Consider the following 26,429-nt stretch of genomic DNA (forward strand, 5'->3'; position numbering starts at 1 on the left):
AACCACAGAATCAAAGTATAACTAGAGAAAATGAAAACAGTTCGAGAAAACAAACGCAACAGAACCCCACAAACAATAGAGACACTACAGTACACACAGAAACACAAAAAGTAAAACTTATGACATGACTAACAGAATGAAATGGTGGACTTAAATATACATACACAAATCAACACACAGAAGAGGAAATTTACTACAGGAACAAGGATTATATGGAGCTCTACGCACCTGTGCTTCTTTTCACCTATTGCATACGGCTTTGGCTTCTCTGGCAAAAGGAAAACTCACCATTCCCCCCCCCCCTCCCCCCATAACTCCATCTACATTATTTTACTGATTGTAAACTACTAAACCTGAGATAACATCAGTCAATTTCTTTCACAAAATGAGGATTAATGATCAGCTTAATTCTATTAACATTTATTGCATTACATATATTCATTAAGGTATGTTGAATAACGTCGTTTGCCAGGTGTGATGGCTTCTACCGAAACGAGAGTACAGTTGGTATGAGAAATTTCTTACACAATTCTTTTCTTCTATAAAATAAGAAAAATGATGAACCTAAATTTTGGTTAGGTTACAAGGTCTAGGGTTATTGCATTCACTGCTGCGCCTGTGCGAAATTGTAGGTCTTCTAAAGTTGTTGCAGTTGGAGTAAATCTTTCACAAACCTCCACAATAATTGCATAGCGCAAGATACGGCCAGTTGGGAACATTGGAGGTAAATGCTAAAATCTGAGAACGGTTCTCCACTTACGGCTGATCCATCGTTGAGGCTGTACTGCCGACAAAACATGGGCAGCACGTACTGATTCAATTGCAGCTTTGGAAACGGATGCCGCAAAACGGCTTTTGTTTCTTTGTTATCGCCACCTTGAATGGTCGCACATTGTGTATGAACGCGGTAACTGCACTAGAGAGAACACCATTGGGAACAACATGAACCGGCTGTTTACAGCTGGCGCCGAGGGAAATTTGTAGCTTCGCCCCAAGTTTCTATCTTCATTCGTGTTGAAGATACAGTCTTGCGGAATCGGCTCAAGCTTTTGGAAGTGCCCTTTATCCAGTAAGCGTCCTGTCACTGTGTTAGCCTCCCTGAGTCAGATCTCATCCCTGTTTTCTGACGTGATCCTAGAAAACATCTGTAGTAAGGTACCCGTCCACTGCCACTGGGTTAATTAACTATCGTGAAATATGTGACAGCGTAAAGGTCTGAAAGCAATAGCTCAGTAATTGAAGACGGTTGATAGTACCTTGGCAACGCTACAAGCTTCGTTATTTTCCTTGTGGTAATGTGGTAAGTCGCTGTGGGACCAAACTGCTGAGGTCATCGGTCCCTAGGCTTACACACTATTTAATCTAACTTAAACTAATTTAGGCTAAGGACAACACACACATACATACACACCCACGCCCGAGGGAGGACTCGAACCTCCGATGGGGAGAGCCGCGCGAACCGTGGCAAGGCGAATCTGACCGCGCTGCTTCTTTTTCTGTCAGACACTGTTTGCATAACGCTTACAGTTGCAGCGTTTAATCTCTGTCAGATCAGCAACATGTAAAATCAGTTATCCGGCAGCACACAATCCATTGTTCAGTAATTCAGGTAGGAGGGATGAGTGAATGGCCTTCGTTTAAATTACGCTTCTAGATATTAGTACACATTAATGGAATAACGAGTGCAATTGTCTCACAGTGAAGTAATGTACATTGCCGTTGTAACATTAAAGTACGAACCCAGCTCTCCGGAAGTGACTCCTGTCATGACGGGCACTCTGTGGAAACGGCCGTCGATGAGCGTCTGGATTGAAGACTCTGTGAGGAAGGCGCCTTCGAGATTTGGTTCGACGTGCGGTGACCACACACCGTAGCTAAATAAAACCTTCAGCTGTAACCAAAAACAGCGATTAACAGAAAGTATTCTTCAATTCATTTATTGATTACAGGAAATATATTTTATTCACTCGGAAACAAGTTGTGGCATGAAACATGTTTATGGAAAACGAACAGTCATTGGCAAGTTAACTTTCTAAAGGGACATGGTTTTGTAACAACCTCACAATGAACAACATCACATCGGTTTTGTTGTGGTCCGATACTATATATTAAATGACATTAGTAGAGAAAAGCAAAGGCGCATGGCATTATTGGTTCAGAGATTCCAGGTTCAGTCGATAAGTGGGATCGGTTTATCTTACTGCACATTGGCACAAATTGTATTATTACAAGTACAAATCCTGAGTAAAAAATCCATAACGGACATCTGAAACCTTCTAAAGCTGTCTAAGATGGCTGAGGGTGCTGCAGCTGTGGAGACGGGAAGGAACAACCACAGTTAAACCAAGACCAGGAAGGCCTCATGTACTGACAAGCAGGGAGTGTCGAGCAGTGCGGACAGTGTTTGTAACACTGGTCGAAATCAGCGGAAGGAATCACTCTTGTGTTCTAAAGCGCTACCAGTGGTCCACTTAATACAATGACTGTGCATGGGAAACTGAAAAGAGTGGGGTACGCTGGTTGAGCAGCTCCACATAACCCAACATTTCTATTGTCAGTGCTAAGTGACGTTTTAGGCGATGTAAAAGAGCGAAGCCACTGGACAATGGATGACTCCAAACGAGTGATTTGGAGTGATGAATACCGCTGTACCCTGCTGTAATCCGGCTTCGGTTTGTCGAATGTCTGGAGAACGTGGTTATAATGTGGTGCTCTTATTGCGCTCGAAGACCGCTAAATGTGGATGGATATGAATCTATTTTGTAGCATTACGTACTGTGAGCAGTAGAGGTACAGTTCGAAAACGGTGACTGTATTATCATGACAATGAACCCTGTCACGAAGCAGGGTCTGTGAGGCAATGGTTCGTGGACAGTACAATCCTGAAACAGATTAGCCGGCTCAGAGTCCAGACCTGAATCCATTTGCGACATCTTTGCGATCAGTCAGAACGTCGCCTTGGCTCTAGACCACTGTGTCCAACATAACTACCTTCTCTGGTTCCCTCTCTTTAGGAAGAATGGGGTGCCATCACTCCAGACACTGGAACTGTTTCCATCAAAGTTCAATCCGTTTTGACTGCGAATCTTGGATACACCCCATATTAATGTCCGCTAACTAGCGTCTGGATACTTTTGGTCGGAATATGTTTGTAGTGAATGTTTGTGTTGTTGTTGTTATCGCCGGCCGGTGAGGCCGTGAGGTTCTAGGCGCTACAGTCTGGAACCGCGTGACCGCTACGGTCGCAGGTTCGAATCCTGCCTCGGGCATGGATGTGTGTGATGTCCTTAGGTTGGTTAGATTTAAGTAGTTCTAAGTTCTAGGGGACTGATGACCTCAGATGTTAAGTCCCATAGTGCTCAGAGCCATTTGAACCATTTTTTTTGTTGTTATCTTAGCGACCCAATACTGTGGATGGATCACCATATACGGTCTGAAGTGTCCTCACTTCCAAGCGGCACTATGAAAGCGTTTAGGGGTCAACAAACAGTATATAATCTGACAACGAGGTTTATCTGTCACCTGTACTCTATTTATCGGTAAAATAGCAATGCTTATAATTTTTTACCGTTATCACTCATCTGTTACCTCGAATCCAGTGTCAGCATAGCACATGCAGGCACATACTACATTAGCTACGAAGCTGAGTTAGAATATCACGTTTTTGTTTTATCTGATATGATTTTGATATAAATGTGTGATTAACTGTAGGAATGTGTAGACGGAGAGTCACTCGTTGACAAGAATTTTTCCTGTAATACTATTAATGATAGAAGTAGTAATTTTATTCAGTTTATCTTGGATCACTCTTACAGTGATAATGAACGTGTCATCTTTTACAGTTTAAGCAGAAAGATAAACGTAATTCATTCAAACACCTATTTACATTCTCACAATTTAGTGTATGGGACATGTAGTTGGTCGTCGCCTTAGGTTAGAAATATTTTTGAAATTTGTCTGAAATCATTTCAAGGAACCATGGAAAACGTAAATCAAGATGGCAGGATGGAGACTGAATCTCCAACGTCCCGAATAAAAGAGAAATTTGTTTAAAACAGCATATTTATTTACTGTTTGCATGAGAAACAACTGTGGAATGGGGGAGAAACATGATATCAGAGCATTTGATGACAGCATGAGTTGGCACTGTTTGGCACATGATATCTAAGAGACTGCCCAACCGTGGGGATCTACACGTGCTGCTGTCATCAGGAGCAATGTGCTGCTGACACATGTCACCACTGACAAATGTAGATTTTAACAGCCGATAAGCAGGCCACAGTGCAACAAATTACTAGCCCATTCAATGTTGGACAACCACAATCCACCGAGTAGCCACACAATCCTCTTTCTAGATACGGAATCTCCTGTCATAAGCGTGTATAATACTTCAGCATAATATATGTATCGGGGTTGTTAACAATCTCCTCTTGGTTTATAGGCATATAATTAAAGCAATAGCCATGCAGAAAATTACCCCCGTAGACAAGCTATAGATTTTATACTGGAAACCTTTAACACGGAATGTTTAAAGTCTGCTCAACACATTGTGTCTTTTAGGTATTACCCATCACAATACAGAATTTCAACTGCATGTTGTGTCTTTTTATCAAAGCCCTATATTGAGAAAAAATATGTTTCCCCACCTTTAATATAGTCTTTACATATACTTTGTCGCCTGTGTTGGAGTATCTTTTAACAAAGATTGTCTACCCTATGTGTGTCACTCAGTCTCTTTTCCCAGTTCCATTATGCACAGCAGTCTGTCGTCCTTCTTTTTCGTTGAGTGTTGCTGTGTGTGGTACTGCCCCTCTCCATTAACAACTACTCTTTGTACAGCATGTTCACCCCAATTATTATCCTCCTGATTGCGAAATGTAATTCAGTTACGATCAATAACCAGTACTGAAACACAGCAATGTTTGTGTAAGACAGATTTTCACATATTTTACAGGCCAGTATTGAAAACTATAGGTCGACTATAGGTAGCCGGCACGATAGCGCAGCGTGGTCGGCCAGAGAGCCAGTTGGCCTCTGTAATAAAAAAACTGAGCGGAAGGATCAACCACCGAACTTGAACAGGATGTCTTGCGAAGTCCCCAGCGACCAAACACAACGATCAATAACGAACAAGACGCAAAAAGAAAAAAAAAAAAACGGTAGCGTCTTTGATACATAATCAAAACATCTTCGGTCCCGGGTTAGATCCACACCACTGCCTAAATTTTGATAAATAATCAGCATTGGCGGCCGAAGACTTCCGGCATAAGAAGTCAGCCTCATTCTGCCAACGGCCTTGTCAAAGAGGGCGGAGGAGCGGATAGAGGTTCAGGGCACTCTCTTGTCCTAGGGTTGGGAAATTGCCCCTAAAGGCGGAAGAATCAGCAATGATCAACGACATGAGGATGCAGAAGCCAATGGAAACCACTGCATTAAAGACACGTAACGTGTATCCACAGGACATGTGGCCTGTAATTGAAGAAGTGTCATGATGATCTCTCCATTGGCAAAAAATTCCGGAATAGTCCCCCATTCGGATCTCCGGGAGGGGACTGCCAAGGGGGAGGTTACCATGAGAAAAAGATTGAATAATCAACGAAAGGATAACGTTCTACGAGTCGGGGCGTGGAATGTCAGAAGCTTGAACGTGGTAGGGAAACTAGAAAATCTGAAAAGGGAAATGCAAAGGCTCAATCTAGATATAGTAGGGGTCAGTGAAGTTAAGTGGAAGGAAGACAAGGATTTCTGGTCAGATGAGTATCTGGTAATATCAACAGCAGCAGAAAATGGTATAACAGGTGTAGGATTCGTTATGAATAGGAAGGTAGGGCAGAGGGTGTGTTACTGTGAACAGTTCAGTGACCGGGTTGTTCTAATCAGAATCGACAGCAGACCAACACCGACAACGATAGTTCAGGTATTCATGCCGATGTCGCAAGCTGAAGATGAACAGATAGAGAAAGTGTATGAGGATATTGAAAGGGTAATGCAGCATGTAAAGGGGGACGAAAATCTAATAGTCATGGGCGACTGGAATGCAGTTGTAGGGGAAGGAGTAGAAGAAAAGGTTACGGGAGAATATGGGCTTGGGACAAAGAATGAAAAAGGAGAAAGACTAATTGAGTTCTGTAAGAAGTTTCAGCTAGTAATAGCGAATACCCTGTTCAAGAATCACAAGAGGAGGAGGTATACTTGGAAAAGGCCCAGAGATACGGGAAGATTTCAATTAGATTACATCATGGTCAGACAGAGATTCCGAAATCAGATACTGGGTTGTAAGGCGTACCCAGGAGCAGATATAGACTCAGATCACAATATAGTAGTGATGAAGAGTCGGCTGAAGTTCAAGACATTAGTCAGGAAGAATCAATACGCAAAGAAGTGGGATACGGAAGTACTAAGGAATGACGAGATACGTTTGAAGTTCTCTAACGCTATAGATTCAACAATAAGGAATAGCGTAATAGGCAGTACAGTTGAAGAGGAATGGACATATCTAAAAAGAGCCATCACAGAAGTTGGGAAGGAAAACTCAGGTACAAAGAAGGTAGCTGCGAGGAAACCATGGGTAACAGAAGAAATACTTCAGTTGATTGATGAAAGGAGGAAGTACAAACATGTTCCGAGAAAATCAGGAGTACAGAAATACAAGTCGCTGAGGAATGAAATAAATAGGAAGTGCAGGGAAGCTAAGATGAAATGGCTGCAGGAAAAATGTGAAGACATCGAAAAAGAGATATGATTGTCGGAAGAACAGACTCAGCATACAGGAAGGTCAAAACAACCTTTGGTGACATTAAAAGCAAAGGTGGTAACATTAAGAGTGCAACGGGAACTCCTTTGTTAAATGCAGAGGAGAGAGCAGATAGGTGGAAAGAATACACTGAGAGCGTCTGTGAGGGTGAAGATTTGTCTGATATGATAGAAGATGAAACAGGAGTCGATTTAGAAGAGATAGAGGATCCAGTATTAGAATCGGAATTTAAAAGAGCTTTGGAGGACTTACGGTCAAATAAGGCAGAAGGGGTAGATAAAATTCCATCAGAATTTCTAAAATCATTGGGGGAAGTGGCAACAAAACGACTATTCGCGTTGGTGTGTAGAATATATGAGTCTGGCGACATACCATCTGACTTTCGGAAAAGCATCATCCACACAATTCCGAAGACGGCAAGAGCTGACAAGTGCGAGAATTATCACATAATCAGCTTACCAGCTCATGCATCGAACTGCTTACAAGAATAATATGCACAAGAATGGAAAAGAAAATTGAGAATGCGATAGGTGACGATCAGTTTGGCTTTAGGAAAAGAAAAGGGACGAGAAAGGCAATTCTGATGTTACGGCTAATAATGGAAGCAAGACTAAAGAAAAATCAAGACACTTTCATAGGATTTGTCGACCTGGAAAAAGCGTTCGACAATGTAAAATGGTGCAAGCTGTTCGAGATTCTGAAAAAAGTAGGGGTAAGCTATAGGGAGAGACGGGTCATATACATTATGTACAACAACCAAGAGGGAATAATAAGAGTGGACGATCAAGAACGAAGTACTCTTATTAAGAAGGGTGTAAGACAAGGCTGTAGCCTTTCGCCCCTTCTCTTCAATCTGTACATCGAGGAAGGAATGATGGGAATAAAAGAAAGGTTCAGGAGTGGAATTAAAATACAGGGTGAAAGGATATCAATGATACGATTCGCTGATGACATTGCTATCCTGAGTGAAAGTGAAGAAGAATTAAATGATCTGCTGAACGGAATGAACAGTCTAATGAGTACACAGTATGGTTTGAGAGTAAATCGGAGAAAGACGAAGGTAATGAGAAGTAGTAGAAATGAGAACAGCGAGAAACTTAACATCAGGATTGATGGTCACGAAGTCAATGAAGTTAAGGAATTCTGCTACCTAGGCAGTAAAATAACTAATGACGGACGGAGCAAGGAGGACATCAAAAGCAGACTCGCTATGGCAAAAAAGGCATTTCTGGCCAAGAGAAGTCTACTAATATCAAATACTGGCCTTAAATTGAGGAAGAAATTTCTGAGGATGTACTTCTAGAGTACAGCATTGTATGGCAGTGAAACATGGACTGTGGGAAAACCGGAAGAGAAGAGAATCGAAGCATTTGAGATGTGGTGCTATAGACGAATGTTGAAAATTAGGTGGACTGATAAGGTAAGGAATGAGGAGGTTCTACGCAGAATCGGAGAGGAGAGGAATACGTGGAAAACACTGATAAGGAGAAGGGACAGGATGATAGGACATCTGATAAGACATGAGGGCAAAAACTGTAGAGGAAGACAGAGATTGGAATACGTCAAGCAAATAATTGGGGACTTAGGTTGCAAGTGGTACTCTGAGAGGAGGTTAGCACAGGAAAGAAATTAGTGGGGGGCCGCATTAAACCAGTCAGTAGACTGATGACAAAAAAAAAAAAAGTCGACAAAGCACGGTTTCCTCAGTCCTGATTGTCTGAAAGGTATACTTCTGCACAGGTCAACCTTTGTGCATTCTTATTGGGCCAGTAGCTAAACTGCACGTTCGTCTGTCTACAAGGACCGACGATCACACAAACTCCTCACACAAACTCCCAAAAAGGGATTGAAATGTTGTGTGATGTGGTTGGTGAAGTGAGGGGACTTGTTTTAGTATAGCCGTGCTGCCTCTCGACCGTTTCCATCTGCTTGGCCATAAAGAGACACCATCTCGGCTTGTTCCTGACATGAATACCGGACCATTCTGCTGTTTACAGTACACTGTGTCACACAGTCTGCACCACATATAGGAACTTTCATACATCAGAGCCATCTAATATGACTGTGATACATTTCCAGACACATGTTTATAGGACCTTCCTTCCTCCGTTTCCAGTCAGGAATCTGTTACTGCAATTTATCACTTTTACTAATATTCACCTTGTTTATGTATACTCGAAAGCAGCTAATCGAGTTCGGTAAGATCTAAATTCTTGACAACATTGTTCCAGGCAGTCAATCCATTGCAACGTCGGGTTTCGCTAGTTCCAGTTTCTAGCAAGAGTGTCTTTATCTGTTTAAATAATGAACTGCAGTAACTGTCAAACTTAAAACTCTAGGATGCCAACAGCACTCTATGGGTGTCAGATAACGTTGCAGCTCTCACGTGTGCTGATTTGGAGTGCTGACAGAGGCCGCCTGACCTACTGTACAGAGGAATTCTATGGGTGAGATTCACACAGTCCATGGAGGAGACTACCTCTCATCTTTACGCATCTCCAAGGAACTGACTTTAGAATCTGAAAATGTATATGTCTAATGCAATGTAAACTATGCAGAAAATCCATAAGACCAACCCTTCTCCTATGTCCCCAATGTCGAAAGTACTGCATAAATTGAGATACATGTAATAAAACGGAAAGAATGGGTAAAATCATGATAATTAACTTAAAATTAAGCAAACGCCGAATAACAATATTAGTTGCTAATATAAGTCGAGGTGATGAATGTAGGAAAAGTCTGTGCAGTCGTTACAATCTATCTGGTTTCGGGGACAGTAACATCTTTTTTTATGAATTAATTTCAATCTGTTACTGCCAGTTTCAGTATTGTAATGTGGCAAACCTGTTTTTTGGTATAATCCAGCAAATTACTTTCTGAAATATAACTTCCGTACATCTTTATAGCAATTATAGATGCATTTTATCGCTCTAGAAATCGGCAGTGACTTAAAAGGAAAGCAACTACAATGTGTTTATCAACATAAAGTTTTGTTATTGACTCACCCACCATTTTTACATATTTTTCAATATTTTCATATGTTCTCCATATTTTCCATTTGTTTACGTGTTTTTCCATATTCTGTGAGTAAATGTACAAGAATATTTGACTTCTAACCGCTTATCCTACCAGGTTTCTTTAACATCCAACAGTGATTCAGATTCTCCCACCAAGCCAGATTATCTACAATGTGACTGTAGGATGTAACGATGTCATGATCGATATCCTTGCCAGTGAACTATCTTGCAGTAGGTGCTCGCTGACAAATTTTAGCTTCTAGAACCTTCTGTAGTGTCTCGTCTTTTCTGCTGGACAGGACATCGTCATGTCACAGGGAAGTTAGCTATATGTGAGGTAGTAATGTGGCCGACTCTAACGAGTGAACACGTAGCAATGACACCGCTATGTAAAAATTTGTGGTAAGATCTTATGGGACCAAACTGCTTAGGTCATCGGTCCCGAAGCTTGCACACTACTTAATGTAACTTAAACTAACTTACGCTATGGACAACACACACAGCCATGCCCGAGGGAGGACCCGAACCCCCGACGGGGGGACCGCACGGAAAATGCTATATATACTTTCACTAATGAAATAATAAATGCTCTGAGTAACCGGAAGTCACCCATTGGGATTTTTTGTGATCTATCAAAGGCTTTTGATTGTGTAAATCATGGAATACTTCTAGATAAGCTCAAGTACTGTGGTATGAATGGGACAGAGCTCAAATGGTTTAAATCATACCTAACTGGAAGAGTGCAAAAAGTTGAAATAAACAGTTCACATAATATACAAAAAACTGGTAATTTCTCAAACTGGGGAACAATCAAGAATGGGGTGCCGGAGGGTTCAGTCTTGGGTCCTCTGCTGTTCTTAATATATATTAATGACTTGCCATTCTATATTCACGAAGATGCAAAGCTGGTACTTTTTGCCGATGATACAAGTATAGCTATCACACCCAACAGACAAGAATTAACTGGAGAAATTGTAAACGATGTTTTTCAGAAAATCATTAAGTGGTTCTCTGTAAATGGGCTCTCATTAAACTTTGGCAAAACACAGTATATACAGTCCCACACAGTAAATGGAATGACACCATTAATAAATATAGACTTCGATCACAAATCGCTAGCTGAGGTAGAATATTCAAAATTTCTAGGTGTATGCATTGATGGGGGGTTCATCATCATCATCATCATCATCATCATTTAAGACTGATTATGCCTTTCAGCGTTCAGTCTGGAGCATAGCCCCCCTTATACAGTTCCTCCATAATCCCCTATTCAGTGCTAACATTGGTGCCTCTTCTGATGTTAAACCTATTACTTCAAAATCATTCTTAACCGAATCCAGGTACCTTCTCCTCGGTCTGCCCCGACTCCTCCTACCCTCTACTGCTGAACCCATGAGTCTCTTGGGTAACCTTGCTTCTCCCATGCGTGTAACATGACCCCACCATCTAAGTCTGTTCGCCCTGACTGCTACATCTATAGAGTTCATTCCCAGTTTTTCTTTGATTTCCTCATTGTGGACACCCTCCTGCCATTGTTCCCATCTACTAGTACCTGCAATCATCCTAGCTACTTTCATATCCGTAACCTCAACCTTGTTGATAAGGTAACCTGAATCCACCCAGCTTTCGCTCCCATACAACAAAGTTGGTCGAAAGATTGAACGGTGCACAGATAACTTAGTCTTGGTACTGACTTCCTTCTTGCAGAAGAGAGTAGATCGTAGCTGAGCGGTCACTGCATTAGCTTTGCTACACCTCGCTTCCAGTTCTTTCACTATGTGGCCATCCTGTGAGAATATGCATCCTCTCTCTCGATATGAAACTCGTAGACCATGTCTGGGATGCACTAGGGAGACAGCTTGCATTACGTCAGCATCCACCAAAAACTCTCAAAGACTGCCAGCAGCTCTGCAGTAAGAATGGGCGTTATTGCCTCAACATGAGACTGATGACACAATTCACAAAATGTCCCTGACATGCCTAGAATTCTGCCAGAGGTGGTCACTCCACACACTGAGCACATTAACCCGTTGTCGGAATGTGTGTGCAAACCCATTAAGTAGGAAAGAAACGAAGAACGTTTTTGTGCACCGTTATGCTTTCTACTTTACTATTACTTGTTTATACTATTTCGTGGCAAAAGAAACACAACCTTGCAAAATTTCCTTTTGTTGCTTTAATTTTAGAGACCAGTGTACGAATTACAACTGAGGTGGAAATCGCCAAGATCAAGACGGAATTAACAAGGCTGCTGGCACTGTGAGAACTAGCAGCAATAACTAGGGTGACTTCATGATAGATACTTAAGAGAAAGAAGCGACGACCCTCAATACACACACACCACAATGGCTCTGAGCACTATGGGACATAACATCTATGGTCATTAGTCCCCTAGAACGTAGAACTACTTAAACCTAACTAACCTAAGGACATCACAGAACACCCAGTCGTCACGAGGCAGAGAAAATCCCTGACCCCGCCGGGAATCGAACCCGGGAACCCGGGCGCGGGAAGCGAGAACGCTACCGCACGACCACGAGCTGCGGACCCCTCAATACACCCCGAGTAAACAACATAGTACTAATTGGTTTGGTCTAAGTAAAAGCTTTCGATAGAGATTGGTACAGATTCCGACAGGGAAGAAGACTGCATCCATTGGCGTTTTTTTACTGGCTGAAATGGCCAGACATAGAAAAGATAGATTTTGCATGGAGGCAGATGGCAGAAGGAGCAGCCAGCTGGGTAGATTCTCTGAATTTAGGGTGACATACGACGAGTTTGAAAGTGCTTTCATAGAGAAATATTGGTCACAGGAAAGCAACAAGAGGTGAAGCATGAACTGAAACTACGAACATACAATAAACAGACGTCAACACACAGTGCTAACTACCAAAGCCGATCCTTTTATGCACTAAAACACCCATGGATTGTGATGGAGTGCTAATTTTAGCTATTTTACATACAGATTAACGTTTAGTGATTCTTACAAAACCTGTTACCATTGGATTGTTCCTCTCAAAGAAGTAGAGTGACTATTTCTTTCACTCTCCTACTTCTTTCCTGTTAGTATTTCGCCTCTACCGAGCACGATGACGACTAGACGTTGAATTACATACAAGTTCACTTGTTTACTATATTAGCTCGAAATTTCAATAATCATTTGAAATTTTTGGTAAGGAAAACTTTATTTCAACTGTTGAAGCAAGTCTGTCGCTGTTGTGCCAAGTTGACGCTATTCAGACTTTCAGCTTTCAATGTATTTGAGTAATGTGAGCGTGTACGCATCTGTACATGTGTGCGTACGTGTGTGTGTGTGTGTGTGTGTGTGTGTGTGTGTGTGTGTGTGTGTGTGTGTTATCGCTTGTGCCAATATGATACGTACCTCATCCGTCAAGAAGACGGAGTTATCAACGCCCAGGTCCGCTGAGTCGCGAGAACGCAGGAATTCAACCAGCTCCTGTGAGTCATTCGTTTCCAAGCCAAGTATGGAGCCCAATCTGAAAGCGTTCCAGCGGGCCTGCTCCAAGGTATTTGGACGTCCGATGAAGTTGCCGCTCTGAATAATGATCCTTGAGAAGAGTCCTGTACGAATTCAGGCCTATGTCAAACAATATTCATGAAAATCTTAAAATGAGAAGTAGGAGGTGAATGGTTATTACATCTTATCATCATCGTCATTGTCATCATTATCATAACCGTCCTTAAGGATTAGGCCTTCTGGTCTCTTCTGCGTCAGAATTGTTGACCCCATGTCTTTAAGGGACGTCTAACGTTTTTCTTTCCTATTGGGACACATTGTTTTGCAGGTTTCTTATTCTATTATTAGACATGGGTTAGACATGGTCTTTCCGAAGTAGTCACTGTTTCTCATTTTTAGCTGGAATGGGATCAACATTTAGTTCTTATCTAATCCAGTAACGAATATCACACACCAAAGCGTGGGAACATCATCTCAGATGATACGATTCGTCGTAATTGATCACCAAGCAGCAGCAAAGGCAAAGCTATTACTTCGTAACATTTAATTAATATTTATTTTAGTGCGTTATGTTTCAATGTAAGTTGTGTTGCTAAATAAATACCTGAGCAATTTTAGTTCTCCATACTCTTACTTGGGAAATCTAAAATTGCCACATAGGTATTTAACCTCTGTTACTCGTTCAATTATTTGTTTAGCTATAATAATTTTAGTTCTTATGGGCTCCAGTTCTTGAAATTCCATCACATTTATCACACTTTTTTATCTGTCGATATTCTCATTCCTTATTTAGTGGCTATTTCATTCAAATTATGCACCGTAATTTGAACCTTTTCTTCAGATTCTTCTGTTGTAAACTGATTATAAACAGTAGCAGCGCAAATTAAAATTATCAACTCTTGGAATGTGTCACTTAATATAATGAGCCATTTACGAATGAATTGCCAATGTAAACACTGAAAAGGGTGTGGGCAGTGGGCAGCCTTTTTCAACTACTTTATTACTGTTGGCAGATTCTGCCCTAGTCCTTACAGTGAGTATCCTCATTTTCGTATATTTTTATAAGGGCTGAATTACTGTAATCAGATGCGCAGAGATTTCGATAACATTTTCAGTCTAACTTTGTCAAACACAATCGATAAAAATATAATGTTGGTAATCTAAATTCTCTTCTTTCTACAGTTACTTGCGTCAAACTGAATAGACAGTAGATGATCTGCCTTGTTTAAAACCATGTTGCGTCTCAGACATACGTACTTCTACGAAATGTATTAACCGCTTTTCATAATTCCAGTGTACAGTTTGTAACAGAACGTTTTTGGACTTACTTCTCGGTAATTTGCGCATTGTGATTTATTGCCTTTGTTGTAAGCACATATCAAAGCTTCATTTCTTTCGTCCACGATATATTCGCGAAGCCAGCGAACGTTAATAAAATTTTAAGGTCATTCCTTTAGTTGACCAGGTGCATATTTACCTAGTTAAATGTTTATACTACCAGTGCGCAATGACTTTTTGTTTTTTGCTTCTTCGGACAGTTTGTGCAGTTTTTTCGTTAATATCGTATTTAAATAGTAATTGACATTGGTGTTTCTTTTTCCAGAAACTCGTTCAGTATCAGTCCACAAGCATTCAAAGTACAACAAACTTTCTTTTCCCAATATTATAGTTAAAGTTTGGCTCTGAACACTATGGGATTTAACATCTGAGGTCATTAGTCCCATAGAACTTAGAACTACTTAAACCTAACAAACCTAAGGACATCACACACATCCATGCCCGAGGCAGGATTCGAACCTGCGAACGAAGCGGTCGCGCGGTTCCATACTGAAGCGCCTAGAACCGCTCGGCCACACCGGCCAGCACGTGAGCTAGTGTGACCAAAAATTTCATTTTCTGATTTTGTTTATATTCAGTAGTAAAATTTACTGACAGCTATTTCCCAAAATTTCGTTTTCGAAAAAACGTGGGAAGTGATGGAAAAAATATATGTTGTTTAGTGTTTTCTGCCCACGTTCCCTTTCCCAACTCTTTGATGAATAAAAGTTTCTACACCGACAAGAAATGGGTTCCTGAATGTTATCTTGCCCGAAGAAAACATTTTCATCATCTTCAGTTGTAAAACTGGCGCATTGACTCTAACAACTCTTGAGAGAATTGATCTATGTTGTGTGTCTAGAGCTGAAATGTCTGTTCAGGAACTAGAAAAGGAAGATCTTGAGTGAAAAGAAAATTCTGAGCACTATTTTGGAGTATCATGAGAAGGTGTAATTGAATGAAATATGAGTTTAAGTTTTAAATTATTTTCTCGGAAACTACTTTTTCTGACCCTTCTGTACCTTTTCCTCAGAACATTTGTGCTATAATGGTTTAATATTTGCCCCATACGCTTCCAGTGTGCAACAAACAAACACACATAGCTAAGATTTATAATGTTTTGTTTAAGACAAGCTGTGTAAATGAAGGTGCTGAACTTGTACCGATTCCTATCAAAAATATATACAACCTTATAAAATCTTTTTTATAAAAGGTATTCAAAATTTGTTACGTATAGTGGTTTGTATTTATGTAGACATAACACAGATCAACTTTGGCAATGATTGGTTTAATAGGTAATGAGGAAAAGGAGTAAGTGCAGATGTATTAAAATTGATATTTTTATAGTAATTTTTAAAATCGAAGGAAAAATTTTGAAAACTCAATTTAAAGTTGCATAGCACTATTGCTAAAAACCACATAAAATTTTACTTGTTCATCTTTAATATTTTAGGCACGCTGTTTCATAGCAAAGGAAAATGCATTTCGTGCACGTCCCCCCTAACCCTCACCATCACGCACTCACTGTGCAGCGCACGAAGCAAATTAGGCCGCAGATTCAAACAGAACCGTTTGTTGCTGGACCCAATACAGTATCATACTAATCTAAATAGAACCTCAGTTTGACCCGCGACATACAGTTAAAATTGTCACTACTACTGCACCATTAACAACTGCTCTGTACCATTTTAACTACGTCTAAAAAGACTCATAGGCGCCACTACAGCGCCCCCAGGCGGTTTCTAGTAGATCGGAACAATACATACTAAGAAAAAGAAGTTTAGCTTTCATTGGTTGAATCAGAGCCAAAATCCCTCACTTCCATCCAACGCCACCTCCAGCTAATTAATGTCTGCTCAATCTGATATGAGATCTCTGTCTACGAGGGGCGATCGACAAGTAATGCAACGAAGTTTCTCTCTCGGTCAGTTCCGGTTGAGAAAATGCTGAATTTGTTGTGGGACATTGTAAAATATTCCAGCTTCAGTACCTATAGTTTCATGATGTTCCGATTGGTGGCGGCGCTGTAAGTGTCTTTCAAAATTGCATCTGTAAACGAGATGCATTCCAAGCAGAGAGGTGACCTTGAGTTTCTTCTGGTGGAAATCCAGAGTACCGGAAATATTCATTGTTAACAGAATACCTACGGAGACCTGACAATGAACAAAAGCAGGATGGGTCGTTGGGCGAGATGTTTGTCATCATTGCAACAAGATCACGGAGACCTGTCGTATCTCCCGCATGCCGGCTGAACGAACACAGCTGAGACTCCTGAGTTACTTATGCATTTCGTATCTGATAGTAACAACGTTTTGTGGAACTTCATCACAGGCGGTGAGACATGGGTTCCACACTTCGAACCGGAAACAAAACGATAGTCTATGGAGTGGCGCCACACCACCTCTCTCCGAAGAAAAAGTTCAAAGCCCCACGTTCAGCCGGTAAAGTAATAGCTACTGTTTTCTGGGATTTTGAAGGGGCTTTTCTGTGTCATGTCCTCCCTCATGGTGCAACGATCAACTCAGCCAACGCAAGGTCTCACACAAGTCTGCACACCCAAAAGGAGCTCACAAAACTTCACTGGACTGTCCTTCCTCATCCGCACTACAGCCTGGATCTCGCACCTTCCGACTTCGATCTGTTTGGCCAAGTGAAGGTTGCATTCCGTGGGAAGCTTTACGTCTAGTATGCGGAGGTTATTGATGCAGAAACCTTCGGCTCCGTCGTCGACCTGTGGAGCGGACTATGCGGGCATACAGGCCGTCCCAATAAGAAGCATTTAAAGAAGATTGTGTTGAAAAATAGGTTTTTGTAGGCAAAAGAGTGGGGAATAATGTGGAGTATTGTAATCCCGAATAAAATCATCTCGCTTTCGGAAAAAGAAGGTTGCTTTACTTACTTAACGCCCCTTGAAACTAGAATGTACTCGCTCACAAAACTGAAACACTAGCCCAGCAAAGTGAAAATGACTTAAACCGAAATCCACGACCGCACTCGGAAACGTACGTTCAAAATCTTGAAGCCTTCCGTACCAATACAATAAGTTAAAGAATCACTGAGGGCCACTCACTCCCTACATCATAAATGCAACACTTAAAATGTGATCTCCTCTCCGCATTGCTCACTCCTTGGTGCCTGCAACCCCGAGAGCTTTCAGTCAATCCCCCTTAGAGGGCACGTAGATTGTCTCCAACAATTGCGAGGTCAACCCTTCAATTCCTGATTTTGAACGCTCCCAGCCGGTTCATAAAATCGTTTCAACCTTCAGGCCAACCAAACATCGACCTCGGGGGCTGTATGCAAGCACTTTCCCTGGCCACTTCCTTGTTCCGCTTGTAGTCCTCAGCAAAGTGCTGCGACCTGGAAGGATTTCTAAATTGTTCATTTTCATCAGGTTGTGGCAAATAGTTGCCATCGTGGGGAAGTTAGTAGTCCTCAAGCCAAAATAGTCGTCTCGAAACTCGCACTACACTAATTTGGGACCGGTCTATTGAATCGAAATGTAAAATTCTACTTTAATATTGTAATTTTTCTGTTTGTAGCGGAAAAGAAACCGACGCATTCTATTGACGCAAGGTGTAGCATAAAACGTGTAATCGATATTTTTTGTTTTGGCTGATTTATTTTGGCCGTCCCTAGATACGCATTCAGAAACGAAACTGGAAATACTTGCCTAAACACCGGAAAAAACTCGCCTGTCGAGTGTGCTCGTATGAGAGACATCCAGTATATACAGGTTGCAGACACATTAATGTGTCTACCGTCTATGTTCGAAGTCGACCATGTTTGGGTGATTCATCCACCCACGCTGACTGCTGTTCACTGGCGACGATAACTGGAATTCGCAAGCTAGTATTGCAACCAGACCTCCACTGAGCGACGACAGGTAGCCTTTGGCATGTACAGTGTGAAACGTCTGAAAACAAATTCCCTGCAATAATTGTCATTCTGGAAGGCACAATGGATCAGCAGGAGTTGGTCTATCACTAGGAACCATGTCCTTTGTTTTGCCTCGGCAAAGTGGCACCTATCAGCATGGCAATGCAAAGTGCCAAACAGCTTGCTGTGAAGGGTTTGTAGTATTAGTGATACATTTCTGTCATCACTAATCAGAAGACGCTCAGAAGGCCCCCGTTTGTACCTTCTGTTTTGATTCTGCAGGCTGTAATTGGTCTTTCAGAGGGGGAGCAGTGCCTGTAACATTCATTATATACAGCAATACCCCACTGATAAATACCTACATGTGATGTACACCATCAGCCATTTCAATGGTGTCGCATTGTGGGCGTCCGGGAAACTAACTGGAAGTATTGACGGAATGCTGCACATGCTGGACGTAGTGCATCGGTGGTGATTAGCTGCTCTCACCAGTGCCCTGTGGAACATTCCCACTCATGTAGACCACATTCGGGACGTCCGCATAGTACAGGTGCAGGTCAATATCGACGAAGCATTCGAAATGTGGCCAACCGAACATCATTCACGGTCGAAATAGGGGCCCATATTGCACCTGCTGTGCCAGCAGGGATAATTGGGAAGCCTCGGCTTGCAGCAGGGTTTAGATCATATATGGCTCTGGCCAGGCTACCAGCGACACGACGACGCCGCCAGACATGGTCACTCTGGTGCCATGAAAGAGTTAACTGGAGAGTGGAATGGCGCCCCATAGTCTCCAGTGATGAGAGTAATTTCTGTCTGTGAGCGAGTGACAGACATTTAAGGGTATGGCGGAAACGTAGTGAGCTACAGAGTGCATTCGGCCACGATGTTCTGGTCCAATTTCAGGGTTCGTGTGTAACTGGTGGTCACATTTTTGGTTTTTGTAGGGTAAGGTAATGAGTGACCACTACAGTGGGAAGTCTCTTCTCTCCCTGCTACTGTCATTTATTCGACAGTACGGTGATGTACTTTCTCAGTAGGACAGTGCAATTCTCCATACGGCTGATGCGACGTAACGTGTTCTTCGCGGTGTACAACTATTTCCCTGGCCAGGAAGATCACCAGATCTCCCGCCAATTGAAAACGTACGGGAAATGATGAAACGGGAACTTCTTCGTTCTCCAGGGCCTGCAAGAACCACTGCCAAATTTCAAGAAAAGGAATAAGATGCTTGGACAGTCTATTGCAGGGTGCCATTCGGGACCTATATGTACATACGATAATGCACGCTGTGTTTACCGCTAGAAAGAGGTACACTTGGTACTGATGCGACTATCTGGGCACCATTGACTGTGGCGAACGGAATTAGTTCGTGCCTCAAGATAGGCAGCCCAGTGAACAAAATAGCAAATCGGATTTCTGTCTCTCTTTCCCAGGAAGTTCATGTGTGCGACTTCTATGAATCACACACACTTATTGACGTTTGTCGATTGATAGCCTGTAATATGAGTTAAAAGCATGGTGAGATGCCCATCCACAGATGTGTACCTACTTTCTGTTTGTCTTATGGTTTTCACACACCTTCTGAAATCTCTGAGGTACTCACAAATAATCCTGTATTTAAGAATGAACTGCAGTAGTTCAATAAAATCAAATTCTTTTTGTGGACGTACTGTGTTGGCTGAGTAGGTTGAAAAGCCTCATCAACATGTACATTCACGTTGCATACCTTTCTTATGTAAGTAATAACACTGATTAGTTTTACTTCTTAGATACATGTATTGTCATATTGTACGAAACGATGGCAACAAGGAATTTCAGGCACTAAATAATTAACTTGTGTTCTATGTTCTGTACTAAATTTTCTTTTCAATAAAATTATGTATTTTCAGTTTCATAATTTCACAGTTTCATAGAAAATATACAAATTTGTTTGTGATTTTTAAAATTTTATACTGTAGACGAACTGTAGTATTTTTTATAAAATGTTAAAGCCCACTGTGGAGGCAGTGGAAAACTATTAACCCTCTTTCCAAGTTCTTTCAAAATGGGATACAATTTATATAGGGACCTTGACTGAAAAGGTAAAGCGCTTATTTACATTTATTTAAATAAGGAAGTAGTAAATAGATGATGAGGAAGAGCTAGTCCTTTCCTGTGAATTATTGGTTCTAATCGGACCCTCGAAAAACAGTCTTTCTGCCCATCTCCAGCTGGAACTATTCAGCACTGCGTCGTCGTGCCACTCTTCTATCGCATTTGATGAACAAATTGATGAACGGACATGCAAGATGTAAATCGGCCAACTATTCATCAGCAAACGTATATTTACTGCCTTATACCACTGTTAGCTTGTAACTAACACTGCCAGAACAAAAAACCCCAGATGAAACCGAGCAGTACTGAACGCAAGCTTGAAGTGTAAAGCGTACATTACTGCTGTAAACAGCAAGTTTCCTGAGTGAATGGAATATATTTGTTTCCTAACAAGTCACGCAGAACATGTTTCCAATATTTCGATGATTGTACAGATACGGCGTTAGCAGATCGAACGATATGCAGTTACTTTGTAGTGAACTGCCGAAAATCACTGGTTCCTTGTACCAAAATACTCAGAAAATATACGTGAATACTCTCAAAACTTTGTCGAAGCATTTCCTATTCGCTCCGTATACTGGTGTGCCAGATCTTCCGACACAATTTAAATAGACACTCGCGCACGGACCACTGCACTGTCATGGCCGTGTTGCGGCGCCGTGTAGTGTGGCTGAGACAACTCAGTCGTCAGGAAAACACGAGGTGGGATCTGGATTCGGCGGCAGTACAATAAGAAGAACCATTTGAAATTGCTTAACTTGTGACTTACCTCCATAGGCCATCTAGCCAAAAAAGCAAAGAACTCTGAAGGGGAGAAGGAACCGAAATGATACTTCATGGGTTAAGAGGATATGTGATGTTATTTCAGTGGTCTTGGCATCGAGCCGAATTTACAAAGAACTCTGCCGTGTGAGCCCACTTACCAGGATGACGTTGCACCCCATCTGGCCAGGATGCGTTCACTGGCTCAGATGAGATGGGTGTCAAAAAGGTGTTGTATCCTAGTCCAAGGCAAGTTGGCCCACAGCTGTTGTAACAGGTCCCTGATATCCTGGATTCTGGCACTCGGATGGAGTTGACACTGGAGCTGCTCCCACACACGTATTCTATTGGGAATAAATGTGAGGTTTTTCATGACCTCAGGAGTGTCCTAAGGAGACATGTTCCGCGTGTGGTCGATCATTATCCTGTTGAAATGGCAGACCGACACTGTAGTGTAAGGGGTAGCTCACCAGGAAGTAAGATGGCCATAACGACAGGAGTAACATCACTAAAAACATTGTAAGAATGCGAGTTCCCGTTAGGTCACTACCACTCTGACGGTGGTCATCTGGCGTAGTTCAGATCTGTGATTCATCACTGAATACAATGCGACCCCACTCATAGTCGGTCTATGGTTCTATAACGTCATCGCTCCAAATGTACGCGTTTGTCTTGTGGTGTTAACGCTGGCCTAAGGATGACGTGTTAATTCAGTACGCAGGCTGGTGGTAGTCTCCGACCAATGGTGCAGGGATTCCATTACTTATTCTGGGACGGCAGGTACAAACGCGAAGCGGTTAAAATGAGATGGTCATGTGGGGTCGATCTGAAGTTAGACGAATGTGTCTGACCTCACGTTCCAAAGCAGTCTAACATCGGGGCATTGTCCCATCGAATGCCCCACAGATTTAGATATTACGTGATTCGACCAGCTGGCCCAATGAAGACCCACGATGGGCGTCCTTTAAAAATTTTCAGGAGTGAAAAAGCTGTCTCGCACAAGTAATTGACACTTAAATGGTCTGCACAGTGATCACGCGATATCTGATACTGTTCACGCCACTTACATACCCAACCTGACCTGGTAACAACACTAAACACGAACAACAGTAATTCACATGGTGGCCGTTCTGTCACAGAGTACTGTAGCTCTGTCGTCTACACACTTGCTGATAGTGTGTACTATACGAACTTACAGTGATAGCCAACCATGTCTTTCGTGTTATTTGCTTTCTTTCAGGCAGTGTATTTCTCCGTTGTGTTTTAAAGCAACGCTGTCATGTGATTGCTGATTGCAAGATTGATTTTTGGGACCTATTTTGTGAGAAAGTGGAAGTTTGAACAATATAAAAAAGCCTTGCTATTGCACTCCTCCACACAGCTTTTGCTCTGTTTGAAACTTAGATATTATATTTCCTTAGCATATTGTGCTGTATTCACAACTTGTTAAGCTGTGGTCCATACCAAGTGTATTGTATTTTTTTAATGTTTCCGATCGTGGACTGGTTGTTAAATTATAGAAATGATATATTTAACAGGTTTTATTATAATCTTATAAATATTACGGATTCAACCTTGTTTTCCTTGTTTAATAACGACTGATGTCTTAATTTTGATATCTGAGATTATTAAATCACTAAGAGTGGTCTCCTATTAACGCATCTATCAAGTCAACCATTCCCTCTTTCCTTGCAAGTAAAATCCCTTCAATTTTTCTATCAGATTGGCTATGTACCACAGATTTAGAGGTATACTGTAAGCCTTGATGGTGTTTAAAGTGAGTGAAAGATGATACGTAACGATGAATTATTGATGCATCTCTCTCAGCTACAAAGTAACATGCTTTCAGTAACTGGGAGCGGTTTCTGAAAAATCTTTTCGCAATTTGATTCCGTGACGTTCATTAACCGTCAATGTTTTAAACAATAAAACTTAATTCATTACAGTACTGCTTCGTATTACGTTCTAGTAGTTATCCCAGAAGACACGAGACACGCATTGCTTTAGGGCGGGGGGGGGGGGGGGGGGAGGGGCCGACGATAGAATCCCTGTCCAGACATACAGATTTAAGCTTCCCGCGATTTCTGTAAATTGCTACAGGCAAATTCTGGGATGGTTCCTCTGAAAGAGGACAACCGATTTCCTTCCCCATCCTTGGCAAAGTCCTAGCTTGTGTGTCTAATAATATCTGATGGAGTTACATTTTCCTGGAGACAAATTGAGTCTCAACGTTACCTTCGATATGGGTTGAAGGTGTAGCATAGAATTAAAATTTGTGTCAAGGACGGAACTTGAACGCAGATCTCTTGCTTACCAGGCAGATGTGTATGAAGTGCAGTAGCCTGGCATTGTGGTTGACACAACTGCATGAACTGTCCTAGTCCAATGCTCTCCCTCCATCTCCATAATGTGTGAACTGAAGTTTGTGTTACAGATTTCATTGGACTAGGGTAGTGCACAGTGCCTGGGTGGTGTACTGCATATGCGTCTGCACAGTATGCACGAGGCTCAGATTCTATTCCTGGTCTTGATTCATTGCTTCACTTTTGTACTTGTCTCATAATATCGATGTAAACGAGGTGTTAAACTATAATATTCATTCCTTCCTTCCTTACCACAGAAGAGTTTTGATGACGGAAAACATTCCGTCATTTTCTTTTATTTGACATTTTTTCATGCTTTTGAGGGAAAATAGTAGGAAAAATGTAGGTGTAAAAAATAAAACACAAATTAGAAAGCATTATCAAATCAGATAATGGGACACTAGCTACAGGTGTTCATAGATCAATAGGCAACAACTTGGGCTGGATTAAAAGAAATTGTGTTCCTTGTAATGCCTCAAGCGAATAAATGTTCTTAGAGCGAAGCGCTTTTTCTTTGGTCAGTATCTATAACCTCCTTTGTATCCTTGTAAATGCCAACATTTCATCAACCTGCTATGTTCTAGTCCTTCTACACAGACTCTTTTCTATCAGAGAATAATGTATACATGCCACAGTTCTAATAAACTGATTTGACTTATGGAACAATTGGAAAAGAAACCTAGTAGGGCTTTGTGGAGTCGCAGAATTGTAATTATCTTCTTTCGTGGTGTGTTAAACACCCACGTAGACGCATGCTTTGCCAGTGATGGTGTTCAGTTTAAAGCACTTTCTGTGGTTTCGACGACCATTGTAATATGTGCAAACAATCAGTGGTGTAAGAGGTAGAGTTTGGTGTGGACACCAGTGAGTACTGACCTGCAGACAGCGGTGACACCAGGTGGAAGGACGCGCACATGGCACCAGCGCTCTCCCCAAACAGAGTGACCAGCTGAGGGTCGCCGCCGAAGCTGGCGATGTTCCTCTGCACCCAGGTCAGCGCCAGCTGCTGGTCCTTGCTGCCTGCGTTACCAGGAACCACCTCGTCTCCCGTACCCAGGAACCCTGTGAAACATGTAGCTTTACGGTATGTTCTCTACTTGAATCTTGCGTCAGGCTGTAGCAGATGTCCGCTAAGTGTTGGTTGGGCGAACACGAGCGCAGCTGAGCAGGGGTGCACAGACAGGTGGCATTCTGTCACTCCTGCCACAGAAGCTGTGGCATATGCGATTCTACTACACCGGCCGAGCGTATGCCGGCATGGGTGACCAAGCAGACAGTGCATAAGCAGAATGCATGCATTATGGAAGTTAAGTCGATAGCCTACTTTGCCCGTGAGTAATATGAGGAGTGAGAAGGACGCCCCTGTCACATTAGGTAGCATTGTAAATGCCCGTATATCTTGTCTCATTCGGATATAGAATTTCATGTTTCTTATTCGGTAAAACATTACGATTTCTAAAAGAAACTAGGAAATGGTCACATGAACCATAACATGCTCTGTCCTTCCTTCATCGCCCCCTGTCATCTGTAGGGTTCCTAAGGAAATGACATTTGACTGCGACAAAATTTATGTTTCCTCAATTTTAACCTTCGCAATACCGAGGAGAGAAGGGAATGAGGACTTAATGCTCACCATCTGAAAATATTGTAACATTATCAGTAACTCTACATTTTAAAATTATGAAAAATATTTATCGTTTGTAATGAGTACTTCTACCAAACTGCACAGCTGTTCGAAGTTATCAGTTAAACTTAGATGTTAAGTCCCATAGTGCTCAGAGCCATTAGTTAAACTTAACCCAAAAATTTAAGTTTCCGTGGTAGACCTCACTTTTCCCAATGAATGTCACATTCAATACTCTCAGGACCGGAACATTAGTTAAACGTCATTATGTCTTTAAAAATTATGTTGTGACTAAACAACAGTTGACGAAATTAGAATTTTTATGGTGGGCATTAAAGTGTCCACCTCCCTCCAGGTACTACACGTTACTGAAAGTGTGTTGATATTGCTAAGAGTGTGCTAAAAGATATTTTCAGATTTTTACTATCCATATTTATTTTTTTGGGGTGAGCATAAAGTACCTCCCTCCCCCCCCACCTCCCCCCATGGTAATGAGTGTTATGGAAGATGCATTGGTATTGTTAGAGGTGAAACAAAACCAAGTAATCGAAAGTGGAAGAGTGCAGAATCTGTCCTCCAAATTGACAGAAAATTCCTAAATTTGTGATTAACTTCTCGTGATCAGGGTACACAGTGATGCAGATTTTTTTAAGCTATAATGTTCACCGTTGACTCTATAAAATTATTTATTTCTCCAATCAGCAGCGAACAAATGATTTAAAAAAAATTCTTAACATGTATAAATGTAGCCTCGTTCCTTCGCGCAAATAATTCCTGTATTTTGGAAGTTTTAAGTCACTTAAGAACTAACAGGGAATAGAAAGATTTTTTCATTACATTTTGATAACCCTCTGTGATATATTTGGCCTAATCTGCTTTACTATTTAATACGCATAGCAAGTTGTATAGTGTCTCAGAGAAAAAAATATTTGTGGATGTATGTTATTGTTGTGCTCCTCAGGTGAAGAATGGTTTGATTTAGCTCTCGATGTTAGTTTTCCAGGTGTAAGTCTCTTCATTTCTATGTAACTATTGTAGACTACATGCATTTGAACTTGCTTACTACAGTTGACCTTTGACTTCCTCATATAATTTTTACCCCTATACCATCAATGCACACCAACCCCACGCACACTCA

The 26,429-nt window shown here is 41.6% G+C and overlaps 1 protein-coding gene across 1 annotated transcript in view; it reads right to left on the reverse strand.

Moving 5' to 3' along the window:
* Positions 1–26,429, reverse strand: part of LOC126252906 (pyrethroid hydrolase Ces2e-like) — a 128,676-nt gene that overhangs the window by 52,735 nt on the left and 49,512 nt on the right. Inside the window, exons 4-6 of the mRNA XM_049953881.1 lie at positions 24,544–24,729; positions 13,154–13,353; positions 1,741–1,891 (exon numbers count right to left, since the gene is read on the reverse strand). Of these exons, the coding sequence (XP_049809838.1) occupies positions 1,741–1,891; positions 13,154–13,353; positions 24,544–24,729 (537 nt within the window). The remainder of the gene's footprint in view (positions 1–1,740; positions 1,892–13,153; positions 13,354–24,543; positions 24,730–26,429) is intronic.

The sequence above is a fragment of the Schistocerca nitens genome, chromosome 4, assembly GCF_023898315.1.
Source record: "Schistocerca nitens isolate TAMUIC-IGC-003100 chromosome 4, iqSchNite1.1, whole genome shotgun sequence".
Lineage (NCBI taxonomy): Eukaryota > Metazoa > Arthropoda > Insecta > Orthoptera > Acrididae > Schistocerca > Schistocerca nitens.